Genomic DNA, 25890 nt, shown 5'->3' on the forward strand with positions numbered 1-25890 from the left:
GCAAAAACTTTTAAGTTTAATTAGGTCCCATTTGTTTATTTTTACTTTTATTTATTTTGCCTTATGAGACAGATCCAAAAAAAAAAAAATATTACTATGATTTATGTCAAAGAGTGTTCTGTCTATGTTCCCGTCTAGGATTTTATGGTTTCAGGTCTTACATATGTATCTTTAGTCCATTTTGAGTTTATTTTTGTATATGGTGTGAGGTAATGCTCATTGTTTTACATGAAGCTGTCCAGTTTTCCCAGCACTAGTTGTTGAAGAGACTGTCTTTTCTCCATTGTGTATTCTTGCCTCCTTTGTCATAGATTAATTGCCCATAGGTGCATGGTGTACGTCTTTTATAAGGTTGAGGAAGTTCCCTTCCATTCCTTGTCTTCTAGAAGTTTCGTTGTAAAAAACACAACAATATTGAAATTAGGCCAGTTAATAACCCAACAATGGCCTCTGAGTGTTTAAGTGAAAGGAAGTTGCGCATCTTTCACTTTAAATCAGAAAGCTTTTATTTATTTTTTTAAATTAAGATTAGTGAGGAAGGCATGTCAAAAGCCATACTAGGCCAAAATCTAGGCTTCTTGTGACAAACAGTTAGCCAAGCTGTGAGTGCAAAGGAAAAAATTTTGAAGGAAATTAAAAATGCTACTCCAGTGAACACATGAGTGATAAGAAAGCAAAACAGTCTTGCTGATATAGAGAAAGTTTTAGTGGTCTGGATAGAAGATCAAATCAGCCACAGCATTCCCTTAAACCAAAGCTGAATCCAGAGCAAGGCCCTAATTCTCTTCAATTTTATGAAGGCTGAGAGAGCTGAGGAAGCTGCAGAAGAAAAGTCTGAAGCTAGCAGAAGTTGGTTCATGAGGTTTAAGGAAAAAAGTCATCTCCATAACAGCACAAGATAAAGCAGCAAGTTCTGGTGTAGAAGCTGCAGCAAGTTCTCCAGAAAATCCAGTTCAGATCATTAATGAAGGTGCTACATGGCACAACAGATTCTCAACGTAGATGAAACAGCCTACTGTTGGACTTCCACCATCTAGGATTTTCATAACTACGAGGAAACACCAATGCCTGACTTCAAAGCTACAAAGGACAGGTTGACTCTCCTGTTAGTGGCTCATACTGCTGGTGACTTTAAGTTGAAGCCAGTGTTTACTTACCATTCTGAAAATCCTGGGGACCTTAAGAATTATTCCAAATCTACTCTGTCTGTGCTCTATAAATGGAACAACAGAGCCTGGATGACAGCATGTCTATTGATAACACTGTTGAGACCAGCTACTCAGAAAAAAAAATTCCTTTCAAACTAATATTGCTCATTGACAATGTACCTGGTCACTCAAGAGCTCTGACGGAGATACACAATGAGATTAATGCTGTTTTCATGCCTGCTAATACAGCATCCATTCTGCAGCCCACGAATCAAGGACTAATTTTGACTATCAAGTGATATTATTTAAGAAATACATTCCACTGCAACAAAGGAGCCAAGAAAACATACAATGGAGAAAAGACAGTCTCTTCAGTAAGTGGTACTGGGTAAACTGGACAGCTACCTGCAAAAGAATGAAATTAGAACATTCTCTAACACCGTCTACAAAAGTAAACTCAAAATGGATTAAAGATCTAAGTTTAAGACTGGATACTATAAACTCCTAGAGGAAAACAAAGACAGAACACTCTTTGACATAAATCACAGTAGTAATTTTTTGGATCCATCTCCTAAAAGTAAAGGCAATAAAAGCAAAAATAAACAAATGAAACCTAATTAAACTTAAAAGCTTCTGCACAGCAAAGGAAACCATTAGCAAAATGAAAAGACAACCTACAGAATGGGAGAAAATATTTGCAAATGACTGATAAAGGATTAATATCCAACATGTATAAACAGCTTATGTAACACAACATCAAAAAAACCAAACAACCTGATTAAAAAATGGGCAGAAGAACTGAATAGACATTTTTCCAAAGAGGAAATGCAGATGACCAACAGGCACATGAAAAGATGCTCATCAGGGAAACGCATATCAAAACCACAATGAGATATCACCTCAGACCTGTTAGAATAGAATCCTGGAGAAATTTAATAATATGTATATAATGTATTGTTCAAACTATAACATAGGGAATTGTAATATATTTGCCCATATCAGCACAAAGGACTTGAGTGGGAACAAAGCTGCATTGGGCTAAGAGAATGACTACAAATGGCAAAGTAATAATTATGACAGTGTATTGCTAGGTGTGTATCATTAATAGATGTAATATTTATAACAATAATACCACAGAAAAGAGGGAAAGGGAATAGAGCTATAGAGGAGTAACATTGCTAAATCTTCCTGGACTTAAACTAGCATAAACCTGAAGCTAATTCTGATGAGTTAAGATGTATATGATAGAGTATCCAATTAAAAAAAACAAAAAATATAGTGAAAAAATCTTTAAAGAATTTTAGGAGCTTCATTAAAAATATTCACTCAATACAAAAGAAAGCAGTAAAGGAGCTAGAGGAACAAAAAAGACAGAAACATATAGAAAACAAAAAGTAACATGGCAGTCATAAATCCTACTTTATCAACAATAACAGTGTGAATGGATTAAACAATCCCATAAAAAGGCAGAGATTATTACTGGAGATAATGAGGGACATTTTATGATGATAAAAGGGCCAATCCATGAAGAAGATAAAGTAATTATAAACATTTATATATATATATGTACACCTAACAATAGAATACAAAATTACATGGAGCAAAAACTGACAGAAGTGAAGGGAGACACAGGCAATTCAACAATAACTGCTGGAAACTTCAATACCCCAATTTTAGTAATGAGTAGAACAGCTAGACAGACAATTAACAAGGAAATAAAAGACCTGAAAAATAATATAAACCAACTAGACCTAGCAGACATCTATAAAACACTATATCCAATAACAGCAGAATATACATTCTTGTCAAGTGCATGTGGAGTATTCCTCAGCAAAGACCATATATTAAAGCATAAAACAAATCTCAAATTTAAAAGGATAAAAATAATTTACAGTATGTTCTCTGAGGACAGTGGGATAAAATTAGAAATCAAGAACAGAATAAAATTGAGGAAACTCACCAATATGTGAAAATTAAACAACACACTCCTAAATAACCAATGGGTCAAAGAAGAAATCTAAAGAGAAGTCAGAAAATAATCTGAGATGAATAAAAAAGAAGATACAACAGAACAAAACATAACACTGCTAAAGCAGTGCTTAGAGGGAATTTAATAAGTATAAATGCCTATATTAAGAAAGAAGAAAGATCTCAAAGAATCTAAACTGCCGCCTTAAGACACTGGAAAAGTGCAAACTAAATCTAAAACAAGCAGAAGAAAGGAAATAAAGACTATATTGGAAACTTATGAAATGGAGAATACAAAAACAATAGAGAAAATTGACAAATCTAGAAGCTGGTTCTTTGAAAGATAAAAAAATTGACAAACCTACAGCCAAGAACACAAGTGAGAAAACTCAAATTACTAGAATCAGAAATAAAACAGCAAACATTACAACTGACTTTACAAAAATAGAAGAAAGCAGTATAAAGGAGTACTACAACCAGTTATATGTCAATAGAGATAATGTAGAGGAAATAATAAATTCCTAGAAAGACACAAACTACCGAGACTGACTCAAGAAGAAATAGAAAATCTAAATAGATCTATAACAAGTGAAGAGACTCAATTAACAAGTTTAAAACTACCCACAAAGAAAAACCCAGACCCAGATAGCTTACTTTGATTCAAAGAAAAATTAATGCCAACTCTTCACCAACTTTCCCAAATAGTAGAAAAGGAATGAACACTTCCCAACTCATTTTATGAGGCCAATGTTACCCTGATACCAAACAGAAAAAGACATCAAAAGAAGAGAAAACTACAGATTAATATCTCTTATGTATGTGGACATAAAAATCCTTAACAAAATTTTAGCAAACCAAATTCAGGAAATATATATATATTTAGTATCTCCCATGACCAAATGCAAGCTTGGCTTAACATGTAAAAATCAATTAATGTAATACATGATATCAAAATTGCTTGATCATCTTAATAGAAAAAAGCATTTGACAAAATCCAACAGCCTTTCACAATGAAAGAAAGAGAGAGAGAGAGAAAGAAAGAAACAAACTAGGAATAGAAGGAAACATATTCAACATGATAAAGGGCACCTACCAATAAAACATAGTCAATAGCATAACTAGTGGTGAAAGACTGGATGCTTTCCCCCTAAGATTAGGAACAAGATAAGGCTGTACACTCTTACCACTTCATTGCAAAGGAAGAAGTAAAAGTGTATCTATTTGCAGATGACATGATCTTGTATGTGGAAAATCCTAAAGAATCCACTAAAAAAACTATTATATCTAAGTTCAGCAAGTGTATTAGCCAAGGTTCTGCAGAGAAACAGAACTAATAGGATATGTGCAACTAACATTGCTGAAAGAAATTAAAGAAAATCTAAATAAATGGATAAATATCCCGTGTTCATGAATCAAAAGCCTTAATGTTATTAAGATCCCCAACTGATCTTAAGATTCAGTACAGTCCCTATGTGAGTCCAAGCTGACTTCTTTATGGAAATTGACAAGTTGATTCTCAAATTCATATGAAATTGCAAAGAACTCAGAATAACCAAAACAATCTTGAGAAAAAAGAAGGAAGTAGGAGGACTAATACTTGATTCAAAACTTATTACAAAACAATGGTAATCAAGACAATGTGGTACTGGCATAAGGATAGACACATAGACTAGTGGAATAGAATTGAGAGTCCAGAAATAAAACCATCTGTCTATGGTCAACTGATTTTGACAAGAGCACTAGGACCATTTCCAGGAGAAAGAATAGTCTTTTGAACAAATGGTGTTGGAATATCTACATGCAAAAGCATGCTCTCAGATTCTTACCTCACACCATATACTAAAATTGACTCTCAAAGTAGATCAAAGATCTAAATGTAAGAGCTAAAACTATGATAAAACTTAGAAGAAAACAAAGGAGCAAATCTTCATGACCTTGGATTTGGCAAAGCATTCTTAGATATAACACACACACACCACACAAAGCATAAGCAACAGGAGAAAAAATGGATAATTTGGACTTGATCAAAATTAAAAAACCATTTGTGCTTCAAAGGACATCATCAAGAAAATGAAAAGACAACCCACAGAATGGGAGAAAATATTTCCAAGCAATATATCTGATAAGAGACCGTACCCAGGAAATATAAAGAATTTTTATATCTCAACAATAAAAATACAAATAACCTAACTTAAAAATGGGCAAAATATCTTATTAAACATTTCTCCATGGAAGATATATAAATGGACAATAAACAATGATATCACTAGTTACTAGAAAAATACAAATCATAACAACGAGATACCACTTACTTGATACCTACTAGGATGGCTAAAATCAAAAAATGACGTAAGTGTTGGTGTGGATGTGAAGAAAGTTAGAATCTGCGTATATTGCAGATGGGAATATAAAATGGTGCAGCCACTTTAGAAGACAGTTTTGGAGTTCTTTAAATGATTAAACAGAGTTACCATATGACCCAGCAATGCCACTCCTAGGTATATACCCAAGATAATTGAAAACAGGTGTTCAAAAAAACTTGTACATGGATGGTTATGGTAGCTTATTCATAATAGACAAAAGGTGGAAACAACCTAATTGTCCATCACTGATGAATGGATAAACATGTAGTCTACCCATACAATGGAATATTATTCAGCCATAAAAAGGAATGATACACACTACCACATGGGTGAACCTTGAAAACATAATGCTAGGTAAAAGAAGCCAGTCACAAAAGACAGTATATTGTGTGACTTCATTTATATGAAATATCCAGAATAGGCAAATCTATAGAGACAGAAAAATAGATTAATGGTTGCTTAGGACTTGAGGGGAGAGATGGAATGAGGAAATAGGGAGATGGTAGTTAAAGGGTATGAGGTTTCTTTCTGGGGTGATGAAAATGTTCTAAGATTGACTGGGATGATGGTTGCACAACTCTGTGAACATACTAAAAACCATTGAATTGTACACTTTAAAGTGGGCAAGTTGTATGGTTTGTGAATTATGTCTCAATAAAGCTGTTCAAGAAAGGAAAAAATGCTGTATAAATAAATACAGTCACACAGAAGATGGCGGAGTAGGAGGACATGCGGCTCACTCCCTCTTGCAAGAGCACCGGAATTACAACTAAATGCTGAACAATCATCGACAGAAAAACACTGGAACTCACCAAAAAAGACACCCCACATCCGGAGACAAAGGAGAAGCTGCAGTGAGATGATAGGAGGGGCGCAATCACATTAAAATCAAATCCCATAAATGCTGGGTGGGTGACTCACAAACTGGAGAACAGTTATACTGCAGAAGTCCACCCACTAAAGTGAGGGTTCTGAGCCCCATGTTAGGCTTCCCAACCTGGGAGTCCAGCAACGGAAGGAAGAATCTCCAGAGAATCAGACTTTGAAAGCCAGCGGAATTTGATTGCAGGACCTCCACGGGACTTGTGGAAACAGAGACTCCACTCTTGGAGGGCACACAAAAAAGTGTGCTCACCAGGACCCAGGGGGAAGGAGCAGTGACCCCATAGGAGACTGAACCAGACCTACCTGCTGGTGTTGGAGGGTTGCCTGCAGAGGTGGGGGGCAGCTGTGGCTCACCAGCAAGAGACAGGGACACTGGTAGCAGGGGTTCTGGGAAGTGCTCATTGGCGTGAGCCCTCCCAGAGTCCACCATTAGCCCCACCAAAGAGCCTGTAAGTTCCAGTGCCAAGTAGCCTCAGGCCAAACAACCAATAAGGTGTGAACACAGCCCCACCCATTAGCAGACAAGCAGAATAAAGTTTTACTGAGCTCTGCCCACCAAATCGGATTAAAGTCTTACTGAGCTCCTCCCACCCAGCCCTACCCACCATCAGTGCCTCCCATCAGGAAGCACCCACGAGCCTCCTAGATAGCTTCCTCCACAAGAGGGCAGACAGCAATATCAAGCAGTATCAGCAGTATTTCATCTTGTGGAACTGAAAACCATAGCCACAGAAAGACAGAGAAAATGAAAAAGCAGAGAACTTTGTACCAGATGAAGGGACAGGATAAAACCCCAGAAAAACAACTAAATGAAGAGGAGATAGGCACCCGTACAGAAAAAGAATTCAGAATAATGATGGTGAAGATGATCCAGGACTTTGAAAAAAGACAGGATGCAAAGATCGAAAAGTTTACCAAAGACCTAGAAGAATTAAAGAGCAAACAAACAGAGATATGCAACACAATAACTGAAATGAAAAATACACTAGAAGGAACCAACAGCAGATTAATTGAGGCAGAAGGATGAATAAGTGACCTGGAAGACAGAATGGTGATAATCACTGATGCAGAAAAGAATAAGGAAAAAAGAATGAAAAGAAATGAAGACAGCCTAAGAGACCTCTGGGACAATGTTAAACGCACCAACGTTCGCATTATAGGGGTCCCAAAAGGAGAAGAGAGAGAGAAAGGACCTGAGAAAATATTGGAAGAGATTATAGTTGAAAGCTTCCCTAACATGGGAAAGGAAATTGCTACCCAAGTCCAGGAAGTGCAGAGAGTCCCAGGCAGGATAAACCCAAGGAGAAACACACCAAGACATAGAGTAGTCAAATTGACAAAAATTAAAGACAGAAATGTTATTAAAAGCAACAAGGGAAAAACGACAAATAACATACAAGGGAACTCCCATAAGGTTAACAGCTGATTTCTCAGCAGAAACTCTGCAAGCCAGAAGGGAGTGGCATGATATATTTCAAGTGATGAAAGGGAAGAACCTACAACCAAGAATACTCTACCTAGCAAGGATCTCATTCAGATTCGAGGGAGAAATCAAAAGCTTTACAGACAAGCAATAGCTAAGAGAATTCAGCACCACCAAACCAGCCCTACACCAAATGCTAAAGGAACTTCTCTAAGCGGGAAACATAAGAGAAGAAAAGGACCTACAAAAACAAAAACAAAACAATTAAGAAAATGGTAATAGGAACACACATCTCGATAATTACCTTGGATGTAAATGGACTAAATGCACCAACCAGAAGACACAGACTGGCTGAATGGATACAAAAACAAGACCCATATATATGCTGTCTACAAGAGACCCACTTCAGACCTAGGGACACATACAGACGAAAAGTGAGGGGACGGAAAAAGATATTCTATGCAAATGAAAAAAGAAAGCTGGAGTAGCAATAGTCACATCAGATAAAATACTTTAAAATAAAAAATGTTGCAAGAGACAAGAAAGGACATTACATAAAGATCAAGGGATCCATCCAAGAAGAGGAGATAACAATTATAAATATATATGCACCCAATATAGGAGCACCTCACTACATAAGGCAAATGCCAACAACTATGAAAGAGGAAATGCAAGGCAGAAATAGAGACACAGATGTAGAGAACAAACACATGGACACCAAGTGGGGAAAGCGGGGAGGGTTGGGGGGATGAATTGGGAGATTGGGATACCAAATTGTACACTCTAAATATATGCTGTTTATTGTCTGTTAACTGTATCCCAATAAAAGTACTTAAAAAAAATACAGCCACACAGTAGGTAGTCTTTTGATTCTGGCTTCTTTCACTTAGCATAATGCATTTGCAATTGATCCATGTTGTTGCAGGTACCAGTAATTTTTCCCTTTTAAGTTTATCCATTCTCCCATTAAGGAACATCCTTGTTGTTTCCAGCTTGGGGAGATTATAAATAATGTCACTATAAACATTTGTATAAATGTTTCGTATAAACCATTGCACTTGGTATAACAGCTGTTTTAAAGTCCTTATCTGCTAATTTTATCATTGCCAGCATTTCTGGGTCTCCTTCTGTTGACCAGTTTTCCTTGGTTATGGGTCAGCTTTTCTGCTGCTTTACATGTGAATGAATTGTTATTGGATTCTGCACAATAACGATTTTACATAGTTGAGTGTTTGGACTTTGTCGTCTTCCTCTAAAAAATGTTGAATGTTATTTTGGCAGGCAAATAAGCTTGTTCCTTTCCAGGCTTGTTTTTAAGCTGTTAGAGTTCAGTTTGGAGGCCTTCACTAAAGGATTGGTTTAGCTCTCATGCCAAGGTGTAATCTTTCTGGAGGCTCTATTGAATGTTCCGGGTGTTCAACAAGGGCTCTCCCTGAAACTGATCGTTGTGTGAACATCTGTCAGTCTTGTGAGACCTCTAAGAATCGTTTACAGTTCCCCCAATAGCTTTCTGTGTCCAACCTTGTAGAATTTCAGCCCATACCTGAGAAGCTGATTTTTCAACCAAAGACTTAAGGGATGCCAGTGATGATTTCTGGAGCCCTTTCTCTCTGTGGGTCCTCCCTTTCTGACACTCTGTTTTCCCAGCTGCCTCAGACTCCAGTCTATTTCTTCAGCCTAGCAAGATGCCATGCTCTGCTTGGGTTCCCCCTTCATGCACCGATGGTCCACAAAGGACTTCCTGACAGAAAGGGCAATTTTAAGTCTCATCTTGTTTTTCTTCTCTCAGGGATCACAGTTTTGTACTTCCTGTTATCTGATGTCTGAAAACAGGTGCTTCATACATTTTACCCAATTTCCTAATTTTTTATAACAGGAGACCAAGTCTGTTACATTATTCCTTCATGACTAAAAGTGGAATTTAATCATTCTGTAGGATTTTTCCTCTTTTGTGGGATTTTTAACATTCTTCCCTACATGAATGAATGCAAAGTTTAATGGATTGAGTATGAGCTTTGGAGCCAGAGAGACCTAGGTTCAAGTACTGACTCTGATACTTTCTAGTTGGGTGACCTTGGATAAGCTACTTAATGTCCATGAACTTCTATTTCTTCAACTATAAAATGTTATGCAAAGTTGTTGGGCTCGATTGAAGCCATGTTTATATAAAGCCCTTTGTAGGCACTTAATAAATGCTGATTATTGTTATTCTTTATATAACAGCTACTTGTTCCATTTCTCCTGAGCAATTCTGAATCAGGGATTTGGCCTGTTTACCTTTGTTCTGCTATCTTTGTACAGTGACTCAAGCATAGTCGGCTTCAATATAAATTTGTGGACTGAATAAATGTTGATAACTTATGATTGATTAGAATATTTTAGAATATTATTTTAAACTGTCTTCACAATGAGCTAAGTGTAGACTTGTTTAAATGTCAAAAGAGTGCCATTAACTATAATGTTTCTGTTTGTTCTGAATTTGGTTATTAAAGCAGGAAGAAGCAAATTTGAGATGGTGGCTCCGTAAAGGATATATATACTTCTGGTCCTAGCTCTTCTTTACCACTGTCTGAAGGACTGATCTTCTTAAGTCTTAAATCTCAATTTTGAGATCCTAATGTAAATGCTAAAAGAATTTCTGTCCCTACAATGCCTGGGTTTGTTACAAACCATAATCTCATCTGTTTATCAATAGACAATGTAACTTCAAATGGAAAACTAGGAGCAACATATAACAAGAATTAGAAAAATTGGCCAACTGTATATAGTTTTATACAATTAAGTAACATTATCATTATATTTTTCCCAATATGCAATTGACTAAATCTCAATAAAGTCTATATTCTAATTTAAATAGAATCTAATATTACACTGGTTTTAGTATAATGATAACATTGTGTTATTTCAGATTATTACAGGCATTTTTTTTAAACCAAACAGAACATTTTCAGTCTTACTCCTTTTTTAAAAAAAAAAGTTACTTCTTTTAATGCTAGGGTTTAATAATAGTAACATCCAAAGTGTTACTACCTAAGATCACTCACTATGCTCTTCTTCTGCTGTAATATATATATCAATATACTCTTTTTTTTCTTGATGTAAATGAGACATACACAGATCATCAGAGTGGCTCTTCCCACTCACAACAGGAAGGAAATAATTCCCTGACATGTTATAGAGTGATTCATATAAAAAAAGAGATGACTTATATGACTGATGGGAAAGTCAACCAACTTTCATCCCTCTTTTCATGGTTAACTGAAGATAACAATTACATTCTGTAATGCAGAACAGAAAAATTAATTGAAAAAAATTTCCTATTTGACAAAAAGAAACTTTGTGAAAAGGACATAGACCCATGATAAAGAGAGAATATTGTGTGGTTTTTAAGTCTGAATATTTTCTGTAGATAATGAGCTTTCTCCAACGTTTTCAATAATCAACTCTATTTCCAAGAATCTAAGATATTCATGCCAACACTACATTGTATCAAACAAGGCATATATGCTTCATGAGATGTAATACTATGGAAATCATCAGACTGTATACCTCAAAAATGCAAAACTTCAGAGTTTAGTGGGAGAAAACAAGTTCTGAATGAAAAGACTCTTGTTTTAATCCACTGACTAGTATACAAAGCAATTCTAAGGAATTCCAGAAAATATCTTTCTACTCCACAATTAAATGGTACCATTTACTTTGGCACCAATGTACTTTACATTCTAATTTCTCAAACAAATCAATTACACTTTAATCAAATGTGTTAGCACAAAAGGTAAGAAATAGCCTTCACACAGGGGAAAAAAAATGCATTCAGGTAAGCCATATATTGTTATAATATATGTATTCTTTTGTGGAATTCATCAAAAAGAAAAAGCAACCCTTTCTGAGGGTACAAAATCTCATAAAGAGCTCAGAAAATTAGAAAATTACAGCCTGTGAGTCCCCACTTAAAAATTGATAAAAATACAAATCTAAATGTAATGGTTTAATAAACTAGGAACATTGGTCTCTACAATAGACATGTGCAACATTAGCTGCCCCTCTTTTTATTGCTGTCTGGTTGTGTCTGTAATTACTAGTCTTTTAAGGAACCTGGGTTAACTACCTCTATTAGAAATAAGTACTTTTTCCTCAGCATTTAAACTTAGCATAAAATTTAAATAAGATTCTACATCCCATTCGACAACATGTGGTTATTTGTAACCACATAGGCGAGTTCTTTAAAGAAGCCTGTCCAAGAGTCTGTCTCTAGTGTATATGTCTATTGCTATCCATCCAGCTGACTGCAACAGAGAATAGGGGTCCAGCTTCACAGAGTACTGTGAGGTGTCACTGTGCCTGTGTGTCCTTACTACCTAAAGCTTTAAGCTCAAACCACCCCTACAAAGAAGGAAGACCTGTTCTGAAGATGTCACAGAGGCAGATAAAATAAGGACACATTTAGGATAGGGTTTTTCAGACAGTTCTACATAACCCTTTTTTGTCCTAGGATTTCTTGGTCTCTTTACTTGGGTTCTGTATCCTATTTTCCAAATGGAGTTAAGTTTTAAGAGTTCTTACTTAAGAATTTTTAAATTTCAAGTTTGTCTGCTTTTATCATTTCTGGATCCATTGCCCAACTACGCTCCCAGTTTTACACTGTTCTTCAGATCTTAAGGATCACACCAGAAAATGAAGAGTACAGATAGTCAATCATTTCAACTCCTGGTAGAAATCTTTTTATATTTGTCTTTCTGGGACTGAGATAAGAAATAACCTGGAAAAGAAAATTATATTATTCTTTTTTTCAGTCTTACAATAACCTCACAAGATGATTATGTTAAATTACTTCTTTACTATGGATCACTGGTGAAAAAGCAGCATAAGCTGTTTGGTCAAGATTTTGTAACCTTTCTGTTTTAACAGAAAAATTTTATGATTTAAAAAAGTTTTGAAAAATCTCTGAGTTAGAGGTTACCACAAGTAGAGATTTCAGCAAAGCCTTGTAGGATACAGAGAAAAATGTGGAAGGTTCAGTATTAGAATTCCAAATCATAGAGACAGAAGTTCTGATGCTACCACACTGTACCTTCCAACTTGCCTAGAATGTCCTCTGCCTTAATCTCTGCCAATCAAACTGATGTAGCCATAAAATCAACTCAAAACCTTCCCACACAGCGCCAGTTTACCCTTATTTCTGTATCCTAAGAGCACAAGCTTTGGAGTCCAACTGCCTTAATTTGAATTCTGGCCCTGCTACTTATTCACTGTGTCTGTAGCCTTGGGCTAATTTCTCTAAGTCTCAGTTTTCTCCTTTGTAAAATCAGGATAATAATAGAATCTACCTCATAAAATAGCTGGGAAGATTTAAAGTGGTAACACATGTGAAGCTCTGAGTACCATGCACAATATTGTTAGTTAATATTCTTTCTCTTATTCATACACTCTCCAGTATTATTTCTCATTACATCCTGTAGATGTTTTCTCTTCAGCTAGACTTCTCAAAGGTAGAAACTATATTTTACATGTCTTAATTTTCGTCACAGCGCTTAGTAGGGCATTATGCTCTTAATGGAAATTCAAAATATAACCCAGAGAATCTTAGCATGAAAGGGACCTCAGAGGTCAGTCTAGTTCAACCTTCTCCCTAAATCATGGTTTTCTCTTGCAGCACCCTGGAGACAATCATCTGTGTTCTATCTTGAACATAGTATATACCTGTACTTGAACACAGCTGTTGACAAAGGGTTCACCCTTCTCAAGACAGATTTATCAAGCAGTTATCATGTTTAGAAAATCCATCCTGAGGAGCTAGAGAAGCTGGAAGCTTCTGGAAAATGATAATACTTATTTGAGAGCTATACAAATTTTCAGGCTCTGTAGGTTTCACTCCTGATACTATACCCTTAGAAAATAAGGGGAAATTCTGCCATACACACAAAGGAATTTATTACAGCACCATTTAGAATAGTAAAATCAGGAATTAACTGAAATGTTTAATGAAGGGACATGGTATAATATCTAAGTGGAAAAAAGTTCATTAAAATTAGAAATATGAAGATTAAGGTGGGACATATTTATAAAATTAATATTAGTATAAAAGTATCAATAAAACAAATTTATATTTATACCATGATTAAAACCACATATAAATATGTATATATGTGGAAAATGACTAGAGGGGTTGGAACATATAAAAATAAAAATAGGGACTTCCCTGGCCATCCAGTGATTAAGACTGCAATTTCACTGCAGGGGGCATGGGTTTGATCCCTGGTCCCTAGGGAACTAAGATCCCCCATGCCGTGCAGTGTGGGCAAAAAGAAAAGAACAAGGAAACAGTGTTGATGGGTTGGTGGATGGTAGGACAGTTGGAAGATTTGCATTGCTTTTTAAATTACTTTAATATCATTATGATGCTGCCTTAAAATTTTTTAACAGAAAGTTCTTCCTTCTGTTGAGCCAAAATCAACCTCTGCACGCTTCCCCCAGCCAATGTATTTTTCATTTTCTGGCTCTCATTCTGACCTTTGAAATTACACAAAATAAATCAACTTGAAATATTTGAAAGTGATCATCATAGTTTTAGCACCCTTACTCTCTGGCAATGTGGAAGACAAATTAGAGAGGCAATGCTGACAGCAGGGAGACTCAGTTAGGAGACTTAGCTGTCATTCACCAAGAAAGCAGTGATGGCAGCCTGAATCAGCACAATAGCAATAGGGCCAGACTAGAGAAGTATCTCAGATACAAAACAGATGGAAATGGTAACCAAAAGGATGTGAGAAGTGAGAAGAAAATTGGAGTTGAACTCATTCCTGGTCAGGCTGTTTGGTAAAGTTTTAATGCAATACAACAATAAGGAGCCTTGGGAGGAGGACGAACATGTTTGGTCAGAAGTTGAAATTCCATTTGATATTGAATTTGAGGTAGTTGTAAAATATCTGTACCTGTATACTGATGGAGAGATCAGTTTGGAATAAGGGAGACAAAGCCAAACCAGAGAAATAGAAGAAGGCAAAGATAAAAGCAAAACATGAACAAAATAGAAAAACAAAGCAATAGAAGAGATCAGCACACCCAAGAGTACACTGATTTGGGGCCAATATAACCAAGAAAAACAAATGCAGCACAAATAAATACCAGATGTAAAAACAGGGAAATAACTACAGAAACAGAAGCAATTTTTAAGATTATGAGACCTCCATGAATAACACCATACCAAAATATATGAATACTTGAAGATAGGGGAGAGAAAGGTCAGTTATTTATATTTATGGTATGACGTTATTCATGGAGGTCTGTTATTTTAAAAATCACTTCTGTTTCTGTAACTATTTCTCCTTGTTAGAGAAAATCATAGAGCACATCTCTGTGAACTTTAGAGTGGATAAAATGTTTTAAATAAAAACTGCTGAAGATAGCTGAAAAGATTGATAAGTTGACTATATTAAAGTTAATATTCTGTTCATCACAGCACACCATTAAGAGAGTAGAAAGGCAACTCATAAAGTTGAAGAGACATTCACAATACATGTATCTGATAAAGGACTTATATGTAGAATATATATTCAGAACTCCTACAAATCCATAAGAATGAAAGACAAACCCAATAGAAACCAACAGAAAAATGACAAATGACTTGAAAAGACATTTCACAAAAGAAGACATCCAACATGGCCAATAAACACATGAAAAGGTGCTCATCTTCATTAGTCATCAGGAAACTGAAAATTAAAACCACAATGACATACCACTACACACCCACCAGAATGGCTAAAATTAAAAAGATGGAAAATGCCAACGGTTGGTGAGGATGTGGAGCAACCAAAACTTGCTGATGGAAGTGTAAATTGGCACAAGCACTCTGGAAATTGTTTTGTAGTATCTACTAAAGCTGAATGTACTCACATCCTGTGACCCAGCAATTCTACTCCTAGCAAATCTATTCCCACCAGAAATGTGTATATATTTCACTAAAGAACATATTCAGAATGTCCAAAGCAGTGAAAAAGTGTTTCATACTCCATGATTCCACATCTATAAAATAAACAAGAGAAACTAATCTATGCTAATAGAAGCCAGGATAGAGATATTGCTGTCGAGCAGAACAGTGACTGCAAAGTAAGGCTGAGTTTTCTCAGCGTGCTGAGAGTATTTTGTTCCTTTGTCTGAGTGCTGATTTCACATGTGTATTCAGTAGGGCTGGAATGGGGCGAAGCAAACAAGATACCTAGGGAGCCGTATGAAGGAGGCACTCACTCCTCCTTGTTTGCCTCACTCTCATCCCAGCCCTGGTGTTCAGTTTGTGAATATTTATTGAGCTGTATCATGATGGTGTATGTATTTTTCTGTATGTATATTATACTTGGATTTTAAAATGTAAAAGGAGTCAGGTCTACCTTACCCCACAAATAAAAACAAACTCCAAGTGAAATAAAAATGTAAATGTAAAAAGAAAAACCTTAAAACTTTTATAACAAAATAGAGGAGAATATTATAAATGACCTCAGATAAGGAAGGATTTCTTAAGAATATCCGAAAGCAAATATTAGAGGAAAAGATTTGACTACATTTAAATTAAAAACTTCTCTTTAGCAAAAAGCATCTTAAAGAAAGTGAAGAGACAAGCTACAAACCTGAAAAAAAATTGCACCATAAATAATGAAAAAGAATTATTATTCAGAACATATTTTTTAAATCAATGAGGAAAAGGTAAATAACCCAATAGAAAAATGCATGAAAGACTTGAACAGTTACTGTATATATAAGAAAACTAGAACAGTGAGTACACATGAAAAGATCCTTAAAGTCACTAATAATCAGGGAAATGCAAATCCAAGTGAAATCATGAAGCACTACTAGTTACATCCAGTAGTTAGGCAGAAAACATAAACTTGGGTAATACTACGTGTTGACAAGAATGTAGAGCACTGTTGGTGGAGCATAAATTTGTACAACCATTTTGGAAACCAGTTTTCATTACCTAATAAAGTTGAAAATGTGCAAGCTCTAGGACCCTTTGGTATATTCCCTGGAGACACTTGCATATGTGTAGGAGGAGGTGTAGACATGAATGTTTATAACGATTACAAAGAAAGAAAGAATGTCTATCAAGAGTAGAATATTCAAGAGCAGTGAAAATGAATGCACTCCGACTTAAGTTTATCCATAGCACTTCTCTACTGCAGTAATCAAGAACTTACTTACACTTCCAGTGAGTAGGAATAAACACCTAGAATATCTTTAAATATGTTTAATATGCTCTTTTAAGTTAAAGGAAGAAAATCCCAAATTTCCTAAATTCCTGGGTACCTTTTATAAAAAGAAGTATATTAGAAAGTTTTTTTTTCTCGTAGCCATGGACAGTCTCATCTAACAGTATATTTCCTTCTTAAAGATAGTGCTTTTTTAGGATAAAAACTCAAGGTCAGGGGCTAGTTTTGTTTCAGTTTTTATACCCGGCACACTCTGTTGGACCCGTGACTGTGATATGACCTGTGTAGGAACTGAAAAATGTCAATTGGGTTTCACTGAAGCAAGGGAGGGTCGCCACAGCTCTGCCTTACGTGATTGTCACGTTCCTCTTCCTCCTCATCACAGTCTAGACCCTGATGGGCGATCTCGGTAGTGCTGCTCTCCTGAAAGAGATTGTCCTCCAGATCAGGCAATCTGGTGGCCTCGGTTGTGACTTTTACTTTCATGTTATGAAAGCCAGTGGAGACCATTCCCACTTGCAGGTTTACAGGCTCCCCCTCGAACAGCAGGAAGTGTGAGTTTACCCCTTCTTTAAAACCAGGGGGATGGTAATCATTTGGGGTCACTGCAAAATGAAAAGGGCAGAAAACGAAGAAAACTGTAAGTTTCAGGAGAACAAGTCAGGTTACTCTTTCATGTGTCACAACTGACATCTGTTTCCAATGCTTGCCAAAATCCTTCTGTTTATCCAAAACATTACTTCAGCACTGAAGAAGGCATTTGACTAGAGGTCTCCACCTACCTGCATTATAGTAGTGGAGTTTCATAGTAAGTATAACATCATTAGGAAGGGGCCCAAGGTTCTGCATCAGTAGATACAGTTTACGGATCAGTAGAACACTGGCTTTCTTAATATCTTCACTCTTTGTCCCATTTTCAAATCTTGTGCTACTGCTATAACCACACAGAAAAACAGCATACATTTCAATCACATATAGTATTGAAAATCTATTTCAAAAAGAACAAAACTTTTTACTATATGGTCAGATAAATATAAACTAAACTCAGGATACTCGAGACTATTTTAGAATGTACATTAGAGGAGTTACTGTACTCTCTTTTTTTTTTTTTTTAATTTTTTTATTTTTTGGCGCACGGGCTTAGTTGCTCCGCAGCGTGTGGGATCTTCCTGGAGCAGGGATTAGAACTCATGTCCTCTGCATTGGCAGGTGGATTCCCAACCACTGCGCCACCTAGGAAGCCCCATGTACTCTTTGCAATGTATATACAAAGGATTTCTTAAGTAGCAATTGCCCTTAACCTGATTTTTTAAAAATTTGATTTACAAATAACCACATAGTATAATAGTGAGAACAATGGACTTGACATTTAATATTAGCTCTGCTGCTAACTAGCTGGATGACCCCAGTCAAGTCACTTAGACATTCTAGGTCAGTTAGCTCCTTTGTGAGATAGGCTTACACACATTTCTATACCTCTCCAAGTGAAATCAGTCATTAGCTCCGGGCCTTTGTACCATTTGGTTATCTCTTGGAGGCATCCTCTCCTCACTGTTACATGGATTATGACAGTGATGACTATTCTTCCTGCTTTCCTTCTTGTCCACACTGCAAAACATTCTCCACACTACTACCCAAATAATATTCCTAACAGGAAAATCCACTCATGCCACTCTCTTAAGTTTCTTCTATTATATCCCTCACCTTTCAATCAAATTCCAGAACAGTGTGTACAATGCCTTTCACAACCAACCACACCCTCACCTCCACCTTCATCTGCAACCACTACCCAGTGCCTTCCTACTCCTGTGCATCTGTATGTGCCGTTCACTTTGCTCATACTGTGCTTTTCCCACTTCTCTTCCTGACTCTCCTGAATGTATCCTTTAATACCTATCTCATGCGTCCTCTCTTCAGGGAAGTCTTCCCTGGTAACCCCTTACCTCACCCCTGTTTGTAACTGTATGTCCCCTTTAGACTATGAGTGGCTATGTTTTTATCTCCACTGTACTAAAATTGGTGCTCAACTACAGTAAGTACTCGATAAACATTTGTTGTGTCAATGAATGAATGAATAAGTTGGACTAAATTACCTTCCAACTCTAAACATGTTTTATTTCTCTCCAAAATTTTTTCCTCAGTTCACATTTGAGTAGTTTCTGGGAAGGACTATGACTGCAATATAATTTTACAATGCCTTTCACATACTCAATACTGAAAAGTAACCCTTAGTAATTGAACTACTAGAGGTAGTGTGAATTCATAAAAGAAACATTATTAAGTAAACACATTTGCTCCTTTTTCAGTTTTGAAAAACTTAAAGTTTTGTCTACCAGGATTTAACCAATTTGAAATAGGTAACTGGAGGGAAGGGCTGTAGCCATGTAGCTCACGCGATCCTTCAGTACACCCCATATTCATAAAATCATATTCATGGAAAGTCATTTTTAAGACTCCCTTGTACTCTCTTAAAAGGCACATTATCCTGAGGATGGAAGAGGTGATAAAGTAATTTTGTGTGAACAATCACTTGAACAAATGCCCACCTTTGGTTTTGTATGCACTACCTTCTCTTCCCCTTAGTAGCAGAAAGATTTGGCCATTTCTGTTTTACTGTTCACCTCTAGACATATGTGCCTTCGTAACAAAAGAGACTAATCTGGTTGTCAGTTGCACTTCTATTTGAATTTTAGAGAGTAAAAGGCATCTGCTTTATGTGAGAGAATATGTATGAAAAGTGCTGCACAATCTGTGAAATGTTATACAGATGTTAGCTAATGACGCTTAGTACCTTAATTCCTATTCCTAGAACTTGCTACCTCTTCACATCCTAGTGCTGTCTATAAGTTTTACAAATGAGAGGATAATTAAGGGTGTGAATCTTGGCGAGAAATCATCAAACTTGTAGTAATACATGATGAGACAGAGCTAATTGTATGGAAAATTGAGATTTAGGCCACATTTCTCTTCAGAGTCATCCATTTCAGAGAAACTCATCCCCCTGAAGTGGAGCTTTCTACCACCCAGGACTTTTCGCCATCACCCACCCGCCGCACTTCTATTCTCATCTCATCATCCAGACATTAGCTGTATCCAAATCCAGAAGCTACTGGGAGGGGAATAAATGTTGCTCCTCAACAAACATCACCATCTGCACTAAGGACCTTCTGAAGTAAATGTCCTTGTCCTTGCTATTGAACCCATTAGTATATCTAACACTGAGAAATTTAGACTTGATGGGAAAATGCAGTGCTTTCCAGTCTTTTCCATACAGGGACACAATATAGATAATTAAATTTGTATGACATACTGGGGTAAGCAGATGAGAATATGTGTGTCTATAGGTAACTAGCTCAGGGATTTCATCTACCCTAGTCCTGATCTGGCTGTACTGAGGGTAGAAAGGATGGATATCTTGGCATAGCAACTGAGAAACTTTGGGTTAGTGGCTAGATAGAGCCTCGTGGAGTTCTTCAATCAACACCACATAGACAGCCTCACTAATATAATTTCTACTGCTGTGCCACGCACCCACCACCATTGCCTCCGAAGACCACCACCATCACCACCACTAGGTACCATTTACTGTGTGTTTATCATGTGCCAGGCATGGGTAACGCTTTGTATATGCATTATAATTTAATAATCGCAGCAATCATATGAAGTAGATATTGTTAATTCCACTGTGCAGATAAGAATACCAGTATTTAGGGAGGTTGATTATTCTGTCCAAAGTTATATATGACCAGTAATAGTCAGAGCTGGGGTTACAAGCTAGATCTTTCTGCCTTAGGAATTAGAAGCCCTAACCAGGAAACTTAACTGCCTTTAGACCCAGGTACTATCACCTATAAGAGAAGAGGGAAAGAAGCAAAGGAAGCCTCTTCTCCTACCAGCTTCATCTATGGATTTCAGAAATTTAAACAATTATTACAATCCCTTTTTATAATAGTGGTTTTTTGTAGAATTGTTGGGGAAGTTACAAAGGAAAGTATAAGACCTATCTCTGGCCTCAGGAAGCTTATTTTTACCTCAATCCTACATGTTTCTCATGTTCATTAAACAGTGAGAGTCTACCTGTTAAAATCCATAGCGGCTCCTTCTTTTGTGTATTTGAATTTGAACTGGTATATCTCAGTCACTTTCTAGAAACATCAAAGGGAATAGAGAAAGAAATTACTTTCAAAAAATCCAGAATCTTATCTGCTAAGAGGTAAGGAACGCTTTCATTGTATACCTACTATACTTCCTACATACCTCTTTGTTTTATAGCATTACATTATTCAGGAGTAATATTTCCAGATATAAAGATAACACTTTTTCTCCTCCATGCCAAAAATGAGTTAGATGGCATAATCTCTTGTTAACATTTTAAAGCTGGAGAAACTAAAGCACAGAGTTAAGTGTCTGACCCAGCTTAGGTAAATAACAGTGGAACCAGTTAAGAAACCATTCATTCATGAAACGGATATTTATTGAATGTCTACTTTGTGTCAAGCAGTGGAGTCACTGTGGTGAACATGACAGAAAAGGTCCCTGTTTTTCTGGAATACACAGACTGGTGGGAGAAACGGTCAGTAAATAAGTAAACAAAATAATTTCTGGTAGTGATGAGAGCTGTGAACAATGGGAAGCAGATGCTGTGACAGAGTACAGAAAGGAGAGGTGCTGATTTGGTTTGGAGGGGCCAAGGAAGGCTTTGCTAAAGAGGTGATGTTTGAGCTGAGCCTCTTTGACAAGAGAGGTCAGTCATGTGCAGACCTGGGGGAGTGCTGGGCACCCTGGGCAGAAGAAACCGCAATGCAAAGGCTCTGGAGTAGGAAAGGAAACCTCTTCCAGGATCACAGAGGAGGCCAAGCGGCTGATGAGTGAGCACGGGGGAGAGTGTAGGAGATGACGTTGTAGAGGAAGTTGTGGGGCCTTGTTAACTAAGGGGTTTGGACTTTATTCCAGATAAACCAGAAGTCCATTGAAGGGTTTTAAGCATGGGAGTGATTCGCATTTTTTAAGATCACCTTGGCTATTTTAAGAGTGCAGAGAAGTGGGAACCATGAGAACAATTAAGAGGCTGCTGGAAAAAAAAGAGAGAGAGAGAGACACCCCTGTAATAATTCAGGGAAGACTACAATGGCAACAGGAAAGCTAGAAAAAATAAAAAAGGAACTAGGTTCTATGGTATTAGGTATTTTAAAATTTTTATTCTTTTGATCCTGCACTAAAAACTAGATACCACTGCTATCGACTAGCTATAAATTTGGACAAATAGCTAGAGATAAGCTAGAAAGAAAGGACAAATTTCCTAATGAGAGATATATTCCATTCAAAATAAAGCAATTGCCTAGTAGTTGACACTAACATTTGACCCAGATACATGTACAGTTGACCCTTGAACAACATGGGTTTGAACCATGCAGGCTGACTTACACGGGGATTTTTTTCCAGTAGTAAAAACTACAGTTGTACATGACTTGCAGTTGTTGAATCCGAGGATGCAAAACCAAGGATACAGAGGAACTGTGTACATGGAGGACCTACCATAAATTCTACATGGATTTTCCACTTCATGGGGGTCACCACCCCTAAACCTTGTGTTGTTCAAGGGTCAACAATAGTCCATACACAGAGCCGGAGAAGGTGCTAAAGATAGGCAAAGGGTATGAGTTTAAGTCAGAACACAAAAAATACCCATCATTCATCTGTTTCAGTATTTGTTCCTTGACAATGTGGGAATGGGAATGTTAGATTGATCAGAAAAAATCACAATGTTCTTGTTATTTTGTCTATTCTGAGATTTGGTATCTCATTAATCACAGGTGAGCAGGCTCTGGGGAAACTGGCTCATGGTGCTTCCACTCTAAAGAGACTGACCTGTACTGGAGTTAATTTTAAGAGAAAATTTTTTTTCTACCAAAACAGTCTACTTGAGAAATCAAACCAAGTTCAGAAGACGGCTTTGTGAGTACAGTAGGAGAGAGATGTGAGGCTAGAAGCACCTACAGCGACAGGTTCCAGACAGGCTAGATACACTGTATCCTCTCTTGGCTGATATGGTGTAGTCTCCCTGTCAAGTAAACAGCCACTTCTTCCTGCCCGCCCATGTTTCTTAACCAGCTCTAGCTTTTTGATGCTCCAAGCTATCTTTTTTTTTAAAAATTGTATCAGAATAGATCTTTTATTGGCTGATAATTTTATTAACACTTTATTATTGGGTTCCTAGTGCAACTAATAAAAGAGTTATGTTTGTAATTGTTTTTACAGAAGGTGATAATCCTTAGTAACTTCAATCTCAGTCTGATCAAGTAATGTATATTTACAGCAGGCACTAGTCTCTTCTTAACACTGCATAAAACATTCTCCTGCTTTTCACAATAATGTGTTGCCTAATAAATATGAGCCTTTAAACTGCTCACCAGTGGTCTCTATTAATCATGCTGAATGTAGCCACGTGGACCCGAGAAACAGCAACATATACAGCTTGTCCTTCTCCCTCCACATTCCAATCCATTGGCAAGACTTTTCAGGTCTATCTCCAAAGCACATCCCAAGTCCATCTGGTTCTCTTTGCCTTCATTCTCTTCCCCCTATCCAAGCCAACACCATCTTTCCATCTGATCTGTTTGCTTCCAAACTGCCCCTCCTCCCCAAATTCATTCTCTGTTCTATGGCCAAAAAAAGTTTTGAAAATGCAAATCAGACCATGTCACTCCTTTGTTAATGGTTTCCCACTGCCCTTAGAATAAAATCCAGAATTTACCGTAGTCCACAGGCCTTACTCATCTGTCCCCTGCCTACCTCTCTGACCTTCTCTCCTGTCTCTTCCCTCCCACTCACACAGCTCCAGGCTCAGGGCACCCTCTTTGTCCATGAACACACAAGATGCCTCCCTGCCTTTGGGCCTTTACACAACTGCACTCTGGAATATGTTGTCTCCAGTTGATGATAATCATGATATTTGGGCACTTCCCCAAATGTTCTACATCTTTTCATTCTTTTTCTTTTATATAAATTTATTTATTTATTTTATTGGCTGTGTTGGGTCTTTTTTTTTTTTTGCTGTGCGCAAGCTTTCTTTTTTTTAGTTGTGGTGAGTGGGGGCTACTCTTCTTTGTGGTGCGTGGGCTCCTCATTGCCGTGGCTTCTCTTGTTGCAGAGCACGGGCTCTAGGCGCGTGGGCTTCAGTAGTTGCAGCACATGGGCTCAATAGTTGTGGCTCATGGGCTCTAGAGCACAGGCTCAATAGTTATGGCACATGGGCTTAGTTGCTCCGAGGCATGTGGGATCTTCCTGGAGCAGGGATCGAACCCATGTCCCCTGCATTGGCAGGCGGATTCTCAATCACTGCGCCACCTAGGAAGCCCCATCTTTTCATTCTTAATAGCCACACTCTGAGTAGGTATGACATCATTATAGGTGAAGCTAGTAAGTAGGAGAGCTGGGATTTGACTCCCGCGCCTGCAGTGTTAATACTGTGCTGTCCTGCCCATCACATGCTGTTGCCTCTCACAAGCCTGCATAGGGTGACTCTTCTGGCCATTCAGTCTCAAGTCAAACAGTGGCCCCTCAGAGAGGCCTTCCAGGAACTGCCCTCCAATCTTCTTCCTCCAGCATACCAGCTGCTTTTATTTTCTTCATAGCTTTATGATCTATCTGAAACTGTTTTGCTAATTTTTGTTTCCTTGTTTATTGTTTATCCTCCCTCATAGGAATGTAAGCTTCCAGACAGCAGGGCCCTTATCTATCCCATTAACTCCTGTGTTTCATGCACATAAGGGGAACCCAATTAATATTTGCTGAATGAATAAATATTCAGCCAGAATAGAGTTCATATTCAATTAGGATTTCATCGTACAGGATTTTTTTTTAAAAAATGAAGTCTCTAAAAGTATATTGTGGCTAGAAGCAGGGACCATCTATAGTTCGGTTCCTGAAGCAGGCTATTAAAAGTGGTGTTGACCACCTCTAAAAGACACAAAGAAAAACAGATGGTGAAACAGCAAGATTTATATCCTCACAATATTCAAATATAGTAATTCTTTACAGGTCTATCATGCATTAAGTTGTGTAAACATTTCCTTAACATATTCACATTTTGGCTTATATATCTTATTAATACCCTCCACCCTTTCTGTAGTGTGTGTCTGCAGAAAAGCCACGCTATCCCTCTTAACTACTTTAGCTACTTTCGTCAGTTCTTCTCTTTCTTAAGGTGGAGCAACCAGAACAAAACCTCAAGTGCAGAAGCACCACAACTTTGTGCAATGCCCAAAACTCAGTTGGTCTCTGGACTGGTTATTTAAGACAGAGGTTTCTCAACTGGTGTGCCATGACACTCTTCACAAGAGTGCTGCAGATTTGAGTCCACGTGTAAAATGCATTTTTGCTTCAGGTAAATATTAATGTTGTTATTGTTTGTGCAGTTTTGCTTAGGGGAGAATATGCTTCTACCAGTACAAGTCAGGAAACATGGCACCATATCAGATAAATGCCAAAGAAAGACTTTATGTGAGAATGTTGTTTTGCGAGTATGTAAGAGAATGAGAGCAAAGAAGTAAATAGTTCTATAGGTGACCTGATGCTAAAGAGCCAGCATGAAGCGGTGTAACCCCATGGATACGTCCAGGCACCGTGAACATGCTGTGCCAGGTCAGACTGTAATTAGTGCTGACACATTTGGTGTCCTTTTGAGTCTTTTAATACCCTTAAATATGCCACCACATTTCCTATTAATCAGAAGTGTGCCCTGAACATGGAGGTGAGGGATCACTGCTATAGGAAACAATATGTAAGAGCACAAAATATTTTTTCTGGGTCATAAATGATAGCTCAGAACTTATCATATAATAAGCTTTTGCTTTCTAACTTTATTATTATATATATTGCCTACATCAGATCTCATTTAACAG

At 37.3% G+C, this 25890-nt stretch overlaps 1 protein-coding gene across 2 annotated transcripts in view; it reads right to left on the reverse strand.

Moving 5' to 3' along the window:
* HORMAD2 (HORMA domain containing 2) overlaps positions 1-25890 on the reverse strand; it is a 71911-nt gene that overhangs the window by 24586 nt on the left and 21435 nt on the right. The window contains exons 7-10 of one of the 2 annotated variants that reach the window (XM_057744085.1): positions 21065-21132; positions 18967-18975; positions 17770-17918; positions 17339-17592 (exon numbers count right to left, since the gene is read on the reverse strand). In XM_057744085.1, the coding sequence (XP_057600068.1) occupies positions 17339-17592; positions 17770-17918; positions 18967-18975; positions 21065-21132 (480 nt within the window). Of the gene's footprint in view, positions 1-17338; positions 17593-17769; positions 17922-18966; positions 18976-21064; positions 21133-25890 lie in introns of both variants that reach the window. The other variant, XM_057744084.1, reaches the window with a different exon arrangement.

The sequence above is a fragment of the Hippopotamus amphibius genome, chromosome 8 (genome assembly GCF_030028045.1).
Source record: "Hippopotamus amphibius kiboko isolate mHipAmp2 chromosome 8, mHipAmp2.hap2, whole genome shotgun sequence".
Lineage (NCBI taxonomy): Eukaryota > Metazoa > Chordata > Mammalia > Artiodactyla > Hippopotamidae > Hippopotamus > Hippopotamus amphibius.